This window comes from Mustela putorius, unplaced genomic scaffold, assembly GCF_011764305.1.
Source record: "Mustela putorius furo isolate JIRA1106 unplaced genomic scaffold, ASM1176430v1.1 tig00000145_pilon_pilon_pilon, whole genome shotgun sequence".
In the NCBI taxonomy this organism is placed as follows: Eukaryota; Metazoa; Chordata; class Mammalia; order Carnivora; family Mustelidae; genus Mustela; species Mustela putorius.
In genome coordinates this window covers 12624251-12634192 of record NW_025421294.1, presented here as the reverse complement: position 1 = coordinate 12634192, position 9942 = coordinate 12624251, and the positions used below count along the sequence as shown (strand labels likewise).

The window sequence follows — 9942 nt, the reverse complement described above, 5'->3', positions numbered from 1 at the left end:
AAAGGCAAGAAATAACAAGTGCTGGCTTGGATGTAGAGAAAAGGAAAATCTCATGCACTGTTGGTAGGAATGCCAATCAGCGCAGCTATTATGCAAAACAGTACGGAAGTTCCACAAAAAATTAAAAATAGGGACGCCTGGGTGGCTCAGTAAGCATTTGTCTTTGGCTCAGGTCATGATCCCAGGGTGCTGGGGTTGAGTTTCCCAGTGGGCTCCTTGCTCAGCGGGAAGTCTGCTTCTCCCTCAGCCTGTCACTCCCCCTGCTTGTGCATTCCCTTGCTCTCTCTTTCTCTTTCTGACAAATAAGGAAAGTCTTTTCTAAAAAATTAAAAATAGACCTACCATAAGATCTAGCAATTCTACAGCTGGGTATTTACCCAAAAAAATGAAAACACTTAACTAGAAATGATATATATACCCCTATGTTCACTATAGCATTATTTACAACAGCCATGACACGGAAACCACTGAAGTGTCCATTAATGGATGAATGGATAAAGAATCAAGGTATGTATATGTGCGTATATGTGTATATGCATGCGCGCACACACACACACACACACACACACACACACAAAGAGAGACACATACAATGGAACATTACCCAGCCCTTAAAAAGGAAACCTTGCCATTTGGGACAACAAAGATGAACCCTGAGGGTATCATGCTAAGGGAAAGAAGACAGAGAAAGGCCAATAACATATGATTTCGTTTATATGTGAAATCTAAAAAAAACAAAATAAAACAAGCTCAGAGACAACAGACTGATGGTTGCGAGAGGTTTCCAGGGGTTGGAGGGTAGGGGCTCATTACAAGAGAAGTAAGATCTGGGGATATAATGTACAATGTGGTGACTATAGGTAACAATACTGTATATCTGAAAGTTGCTAAGAAAGTAGATCTTAAAAGTCCTGATCACAAGAAAAAAAATTATAACTATGTATGATGACCAACGTTAAACAGATTTATTGTGGTGGTCATTTTGCAATAATACAAACATGGAATCATGTTGCACATGTGAAACTAATGTTATAAACCATTATACATCAATCAATCAATAATAAATAGGGTCTATGCAAAATGGTCTCCTTAACTGGATGGACAACAAAGATGATTACACTACATGATAAAAATTTTAAAAACACTGGAAATATATACAAAAATTTTTTTGAAAAGTATATTATTATAAGTAAACATACTACTAGTTCTCTTCGGTTCCTTTTAAGTTTAGAGACCATAAAAAATCACTTCCTTTGAAGGCCATTTATTAATACAACCTGGAACTGAATTGACCCCATTTAGCAAATCCGGTAAATCTGCAGGATGCCAGTCCACCAAACACAACACCTGAGCCTCTAGAGTTTGCCAACATTTTGCATTAGATAAGAGTGAAATGGAGACTTTGGCAGATATTCTTTCTCTCCTTGTGCTTGAACAAATTAGTCCTAAAGCCACCTGACTTTACCTGAATTTTCACTAGGTCTCATGCGTTCTGTTTAGACTTTTGCTTAGGATTTCGCTTTCATTCTCCGCCAGAGAAGAGGAGAGCAGTTTCCGGCCTGAGGAAATGGCACCAACACATTTAATTTTTAACAAATACTTGGGGGATCTGAAGATAGTTGCGAGATTCTTGAAGTTTGCCTCCACTGGAACTCAGCGTGAGCTAAACTTGTCCTAAGTGGGTGTGTGTGGGTGTGTGTAAATACACGAGCGAATGGGGAAAGGAAGGGGGAGAGAGGGCTTGCCTCCGCTCTACGCACCTCTGATTCAGCCAGCTGGGGACAATAAAGGAGAGGCACAGACGACACCAGCAAGAGGATCCAAAGGAGTACCAGGGCCACAGAGCTCGGAACTGAAGGCGGAGACGCAGAAGGGGCGGGACGGCGAGGCCCCCGCTCCTCCCCGGGCCGGGGCGGGCCCGAGACCGCGACCCACCTCTCCGCGCTGCCCTCGTCACAGCGCCGCGGGACAGCCATGCCGGGTCGCCTCCTGCGGGGCCTGCGGCAGCGATGGCGCCGTTACAAGTACCGCTTCGTTCCTTGGATCGCGCTGAACCTAAGCCACAACCCTAGGTGAGAGGGCGAGACCGGCAGACCAGGGGCGCCTTCGTTCAGCACCGCGACGCCACCCGGGCCGCTGGACCCGAGGCCCGTGAGCCCTACATGGGCGGAGCCTCCGGCGGACGGAGTCTCGGGCGGGCGGAGCTTAAGCCGGCCCCGGGGCCCCAAGCTGGTGGAACCCGAAGAGGGCGGGGCCCGAAGAGGGCGGGGCCGAGGCTGGTGGAGTCCGGAGGGGAGCTGGGATACTGACGGGGGCGGGGAGCCTGTGGTGGGTGGGGCCTGTGGCCTAATCTCCCATGGTGCCCCGCGCTGCCAGGTCTGCGAGGCGGGCGTTGCCCACGTGCGGAGGCGCGTGTTCTTTCCGGCTTCTGTGCCGGCGGAAAAAAGAGAGACTTTTGAAAAAGAACGAAGCCAGAGGGTGCGTGGTCTTCTCTCCGCCAAGGCATAGTTAGGAGCTTGAATGTCCTAAAAAAAGCCAAATCGAGGTTTATTTTCACAGCTCCATAGTTTACCTGGTGAAAACAGCCCAGCTTGGCTGTGAGGATAGCAGCTAGGACTCACGCGTAAAAACGAGCAAAATGCCACTAAGAGCACATTGGAGTCTTGGGTTTAAATTAGCTCATGCCTGAAACAGGGATCTGAGAGGGTGGCTGTGGAGTGAGTGTCATTGCAGGCTCTTATAAGTGGCGTGCTAGCGATCTGGAAGCAGTTCAGTAAGGCTCACTTAAATGGGGCACACTAGCTCCACTGAAAGCCGGTTAATAACCAAAGAGCCTTTCCAAAGTTTCTGTCGGCGAATACGTGAATTCAGGGCCATCCTTATTATAGAACTGTGAAGCGGGAATTACTTTTTGTTAAGAAGTAAAAATACCTTTATGCAAATAAAAATGATGCAGCCATTGAAGAAGTCAGTACTCCCAGGAAAGAATGTGACAGTGTATAATGTTAAACTTGTCTTTAAAAATTACACGCCTACAAAAAGAGCCATTGCAATATGTGGATTCTTATGTGATGTTCACATAATGGCTATGTGTGTGGTGGAAAAAAGAACTAGCTCTGTTTCAGCTTCTGGCTCTCTCACTTAACAGCTTTAGGATGTTGGGCAAATTCCCCAACATCTCCAAGCCTCAGTTTCCCCATCTGCAAAAAAAGAGATCATGAATGTAAGGACCCAACAGCATTTGGTACAGTTAGAGGCTTCACAAATACTAGCTATTGTTAATGGGTAGGCATTGTCCGGAGCTAGGTCACTAAAACTACCCCTAAACAACTCTTCGCTGAACCTCTCAGTTTTATGCTGTTCAGACACATGAGAATAATCATCATTAAGGCCAGTGACTCAGAAGGCATGAAGTGTGGCTTTTGTCAGTTGAAGGGTAGTGAACAGAAATTTTTCCCATTTTCAGGACCCTCCGATATGTTCCAGAGGAATCCAAAGACAAAGTTATCTCAGATGAAGATGTCCTAGGAACATTACTGAAAGTTTTCCAGGCTCTATTCATAAATGATTTCAATAAGCAATCAGATATCTTGACTATGCTTCCAGAAACTGTTAAATCAAAATACCACAACCTACTGTCAGTTCAACATCCAAGGGTGAAACTGCTTGAATACAGACATCAACAGCAAAATACCTTTAAACCAGAAGAAATTCTTTATAAGACATTGGGTTTCAGTGTTGCCCGAGAAACTAGCTCACTGATATCTGCTGGAAAAGGGGTCTTCGTTACCAGAGGATGGGTACCAAAAGGCGCGGTTGTATCTATGTATCCTGGTAATCACACAATTAGTGCTTTGTCAAGAGTTTTCTATTTACCCATTAATATAAGTTCAAGTAAATATATAGTCGCATAATCCTTCGAGTTAAGGCGTTGAATTGAAAACTCAAATTTCCACAGATTCTTAAATTCTGATTTAGAAATTAACCATAAATTATTTTATGTGTTAGAAAACATCCTTGAATATTTCTTTTCTTTTAAGGAAATTTTTGTAGTTAATGTTTAAATGTGAAATATTTAAATGTGGGATACAGTATAGCCTACTTTGATAAGATGAATTACTTAGAAAGCACTAGAGAATAAGTCAGTTGGCTTACATAATTGGTAAATAAAGGTAAAAGTAGTATGGGTTAAAACAGGAAAGATAGAAACCTATGAATCATTGAATGAAGACCTTCCTGCCATTTCTACACTTTGAAAGTAAAGCAGCTGCTTTGCAAAAAGACCATTGACTAGAATGCTCAGGAGAGTATGTTATTTGTTGAATTAAGATGATATAATTTGGTGTGGTACAAAATATGTGTGAATGCTTAAGTAGACCTAGGTTTTCAAAAAGTCATTCTACTATTTTCTGATTGTATATCCTTAAGCAAGAAAGTTGCTTTCCTCCTACGCAACTAACCTGTAAAGACTAAATAGAACAAGTCAGCAACAAATGAATACTAAAACAAATTTAGCATGCCTGGAACATAGGACAGGTCCAGTAAGTATTTTGTCCTTTCCTCCATTGCCAATGAAAGGAGAAACAACCTGAATGTCAGACTCATTCATTCCCATTCTTTCTGCATTATTTTTTTTTTTTTAAGATTTTATTTATTTATTTGACAGAGAGATTACAAGTAGGCAGAGAGGCAGGCAGAGAGAGAGAGGAGGAAGCAGGCTCCCTGCTGAGCAGAGAGCCCGATGCGGGACTCGATCCCAGGACCCTGAGATCATGACCTGAGCCGAAGGCAGCGGCTTAACCCACTGAGCCACCCAGGCGCCCCTCTTTCTGCATTATTAAATCAGTTTTTAACAAAGTACATTTCTTAAAAGACTTTTTAATAGATGTCAAATCACAGCCTACTTTAAAAAGCCAAAACAAAACAAAACAAACCCACGACTTTGTAAAACTGAACCTCAGATGTGGTGTTCACATTTTAATCAACCAGAATAGTCACATTTTATTTGGCTGTGTGAACAAATTGGTCCTCTGCTCCACTTACTATTGAGCACTCTTCCAAGGAGGAAAGTAACCAAAGAAAATGTGATCATCTAGACTGGAGATAAAATATTAGAAAAAGGGTGGATAAATTAAAACAATTTCTTTCATGTTTTACTTATGTTTCCAGATATTTATGATATTTACATGTTATATCTGTATCTTATTGTATAATAGGTACAGTATATCAGAAGTATGAGCCAATCTTTTTCCAGTCCATTGGAAATCCATTCATTTTTAGATGCCTGGATGGGGTACTCATTGATGGAAATGACAAAGGAATATCAAAAGTTGTATATAGGTAAGTTGGTACCCATGTTCAAACTTAATATAGGACCACCACAAAATGATTATGACCACTAGCCTTTTTACTTTCAATAAAAATCTGTTTAAGCAGCTGCTAAGTAGCCACTCAGTTGCCCTATTGACTAGATAAAACTTTTTTGAGGAAAAAAAAAAAGAAAAAAAAACTTTTTTAAGAGAACCTGGACTTGTTCAGTTTTAGGGTTACTTTTATACTTTTGGATTTTATTGTAAGATATAAAAGAACAATCCCTTAGGTAATTTTTTCACCCGTTTCAGATCTTGTAATGGGAGAGATCGACTTGGTCCTTTCAAAATGAGTGATAGTACATGGCTAACATCAGAAATTTGTAATCCACTGGCTGTAGGACAGTATGTCAACAATTGTTCAAATGGTAAGTTGGCATCCTGGGTCTGTGAGACAAGATAAAAATACAGCAGTGGTCATTTTCCTCCTTTGCCCTATGACTGAGTGCCAAAGGCAGTTATATTTAACATCTCAGCTATTCAAAGCCCATCAGTAAACTATAACATTCTGGGGGCAGATATCAAAGAATCTGGGGAAGTAATGATATACATTAATTGAATAATTTATTGTTTTTCTTCTGGTTTTGCAATAAATATAGGCAATTGATAACTGCTCTTTTGATCATCACTATTGTAGCATTTCTTTTAATAGTTCACTTAGAGATCATTCTTTCAGTGCCTCAGTAGAGCCTGGTAGGTTGAACTAGACTGGTATCCCTTTCTGTTGCTATGTGCATGAGTCACTTACCTTCTCATAGGGCTTGACTTCCCCAAAAGTTTAAGTTTGATCTGGCTGTATTTAGCATAGGTTTTGGTGTTATGGAGATGTGAACTTGAAACCTGACTCTTCTACTTAACCTTTAACCTTTCTGAGCCTCTGTAAGTAATAGGGGTGCCTGGGTGGCTCAGTCCCTTGAATGTGTGACTCCTGATTTCATCTCAGGTCATAATCTGAGGGTTGTGATACCAAGCCACAAGTCAAGCCCCCAGTCGGTCTCTGAGCTAGGCAGGCAGTCTGCTTGAGATTCTCTCCCTCTGTCCCTCCGCCCATTCACACGTGTGCACTCTCTCTCTAAAATAAAATAAATTCTTCAAAAAGTAAATAATATGTGTATATATATATGTATGTATGTATATATAATCTAATAATGCCTGGAACATAATAGTGATTACTTATTTGAGCATGTTCTTATAATTTGGAAAATCACACAAGTGTCATAATTCAGTACTGTTCTTCACGACCTTATAAAATGGTTGTTCATAAAAATTATATATTTATTCCTAGATAGAGCAGCTAATGTCTGCTATCAAGAATTTGATGTGCCTGCAGTCTTCCCTATAGAGCTGAAGCAGTATCTTCCAAACATTGCCTATAGCTGTGACAAACAAAGGTTAGTTTTTTTTCTCCTCTTTCCTGTCTTATACTATACTTAAAAAACATGTGTTTTCTATGGCGCCTGGGTGGCTCAGTAGGTTACTGACTCTTGGTTTTGACTCAGGTCATGATCTCAGGGTCCTGGGATGAAGCCCTGCATGGGGCTCCACACTCGGCTGCTCAGTGAGGAGTCTCCTTGTCTTTCTCCCTCCCCCTCTGCTCTTCCCCCAGCTCACATGTAACCCCCCCAAATAGATGAATAAATAAACCTCAAAAAAATTTTTTTTTTCCAAGAAAAAGCTCTATAGAATTAGGGGAAATTTTTTTAGTGAAAAATTATGACTTAAATTTTGATTTTTCATTATACCTGAATGTGTTAATGTACACTTACTTGAAATTTAAAATTTTCCATTAACCTAGCTCATTCTGCTTCTTATTACCCATTTTTATTCTGTATGGTACTTTAAAAGTATCAACCTTAAAATTTTTTTCAAGTGATTCTGTTATTTTTCTTCTTACAGATTCTTCAAATACATTTTTTACTTTAATCATTTTAAGGATCATGTTCTTCATCTCACTTGAGAGTACCCAGTTAAAGAAAAAAGCCAAATTACACTATTAATTCTTTTGCCCATTTCAGTATTAGGTTTGGAAACTTAACGATGAAAAAAAGATAAATATTCAGAAGGTACATATTTGTAATATAAGGTTTATTTTCTATTCATGAAGTGGAAAGTCTGCTGAAAGAATTCAAGTATCAATTTCTACATATAAGTAATTCTGTAGAGTTTTTTATCAGCGATGCTATAGGAAGATATAATCGTTATGACAGTGAGCTGCCAACTACTAGCAAACTTTTATATGGACCCCATTAAATTGTCCTTTTAAGATGAATGAGATTTGAAACTTAGACTATTTTCTTTACTTAAAACTCAATAACTTCTCTGTCTCTATTCATGTGTGTTTGTATAGCTAATAGTTTGAGTGTTTTAGCCATATACGGTGGAGTACAATGTCATTACTGTTCAACAAGTACAGGAAACGTTAACTGAGTAGGAACATTGAAGGTTACATATGTCTTGTGGTATCCATAAAAGTATTTTTTTGAATTCTGATTTTTTTTTTTTTTGAGAGGGAGAGGGATAGTGGAGGGAGAGAGGGAGAGAGAGAATCCTAAGCAGACTCCGTGCTCAGCACAGAGCCCAACACAGGGCTCCAACTGACAATCCTGAGATTAACACCTGAGCAGAAATCAAGAGTCAGACATTTAACCACCTGAGCCAACCAGGTGCCTCAAAATTCCAATTAATTTTAAGTAATGTTTCTGGCTTTGCAGAATACAAAGATAAAGATTAATTTTAAAATGTTAAACTATAATAAATGTCATTTTAAAATGCTTTTTATGATAACCAGTTTGGAGAGCCTGAACATAAAAACAACATATTTGTGGTCTTTTTAATGCTAAGGAATAGACATAGGTATTTAAACTCCATCAGGGAAAATAAGTAAATAAATAAGTTTTTAAATAAGTAAATAAGATAATAATGCCATCAGGGATAAGAGCTGTTTCCTCATGGAAGTCAAATAACTAAGACAATAGTAAGAAATTTGAGTAAAATTATAAGATCTATGATGGTTATATTAAAAATATGAGCTTGGATCTGTTAATACTTACGACTTTTGTGTATTTTTCTTTTTGTTTTCAGCCCACTTCGATGTGTCATTCTTGTAGCACTAAGGGACATCAAACAAGGAGAAGAGCTTTTTTCAAACTACTATACAATTGTTAGCTAACTGTGAGCTAGAAATTAGGTTTTCTACCCAGCTATTGAGTTCACTCTAAATGTTTTTTGTTCATCGTTTAACCTATAGGACAAATATTTTGAGGCCTAATTGGAGGGGGTATTTTTGTTTTTATGATAAAAGCTATGTGCTTCATTGCAATTTCAAATTTGGAATACAATTCCAATTTTAATTGGCTTTCCCTTAAATATACAGTAGCTTATTAAGTTAAAACCTACTGAACTTTAAATTCAAATTTTCATTTATTTTGTATATCTCTGTGGTGGTTATAAAATTCCAGCCAAGCTGGAATTTTCATTTCTTACACTGTTGATTTGTACAAACTTCTGTAAAAACTTATTTTTATGTAATAATCATAAAAATATAAATAAAATAAAAATAAATGAAAAATAAAAAATAATAAATTGACATAAAATATTTATGTAAATATTTTGTGTAATAAACACAAAGCAAAAAATGTATGTTGTGTTGTCATGAATTTTGTGTGTGTGTGTGTAGGTGTGTGTGTGATTTAAGGATTGTTTTAGCTAGATAAGAGGGAATTGGAATTTACTCTTATTTGCATGTTCACACACATATACAAAGTTTAAAAGAGTGAGAGAGATGGTTTTAGCATAGAAATACAGTTAAAAGATAGTGGTGGTGGGAGGGACACCTATTCCCATTCTCTTATTTCAGTGGGGAGTGCTGACATTAGTGATGCTCCTGGCCTCTCTCTGCGTCTGTTGCAGGAAGAGTGATTTGATGAGATTCTCTTTGGAGAACTAGGCACCCACAGCCCAGACCCCTCTAGTTCCTTCTCGTGGGCTCTCTACCCAGCCAGTGAGTCTATCCAGAGGTAGAGTATTAGTGAGCTGACCTGCCCACAGCTCTGAAGCAACCTTCTCCAGTGAGTTTCACTCATGATACTTAATTTGATCTGCATTGACCTGACTCCTGCATTTAACTCTCAGTTCCAAACTTGGATGAAGAGGATATTTTTTATTGGACTCCTTGATTTCTAACATGGAACCTGTATAACCATATTCTAACCACCTAAACTGCTACATCAACAGCTTTTCTCACTTCATTTATTATAATTTCAATAGTCTCCTAATTGCCTCCCCTGTTTCCACTCCTGCTGCCTTTACAGAATGGATCACCAAGAAAGGTTCTTATAAATATAACTCCCATCTTGACCAGCCTCTGCTCAAAACTCTCTGATTACTCCTCATATAGTGGAAGAAATGCCCAAGTGCTTCACATACATGACATAGCCACTCAATACCTCTTACCTTATCTCCTGCTCATTCTACCCTAGGTGCATCTGTCTCCTCACCACTCCCGAAACCTGCTGGGCACACTTGCACTTCAGACTTCTAGTTTTCTGTGCCTGCAAAGGTCTTCCCTCAGAGA

At 39.2% G+C, this 9942-nt stretch overlaps 1 protein-coding gene across 1 annotated transcript; it reads left to right on the top strand.

Annotated features, from left to right (window-relative positions):
• The first annotated feature begins 1957 nt into the window (after positions 1-1957).
• Positions 1958-8939, top strand: SETD9 (SET domain containing 9). Its single transcript, XM_004744634.3, has 6 exons — positions 1958-2072; positions 3467-3834; positions 5217-5340; positions 5622-5737; positions 6655-6760; positions 8451-8939. Exons 1-6 carry the CDS (start codon positions 1975-1977, stop codon positions 8536-8538), a joined length of 900 nt encoding a protein of 299 aa, XP_004744691.1. The 5' UTR covers positions 1958-1974; the 3' UTR covers positions 8539-8939.
• Positions 8940-9942: the final 1003 nt, after the last annotated feature.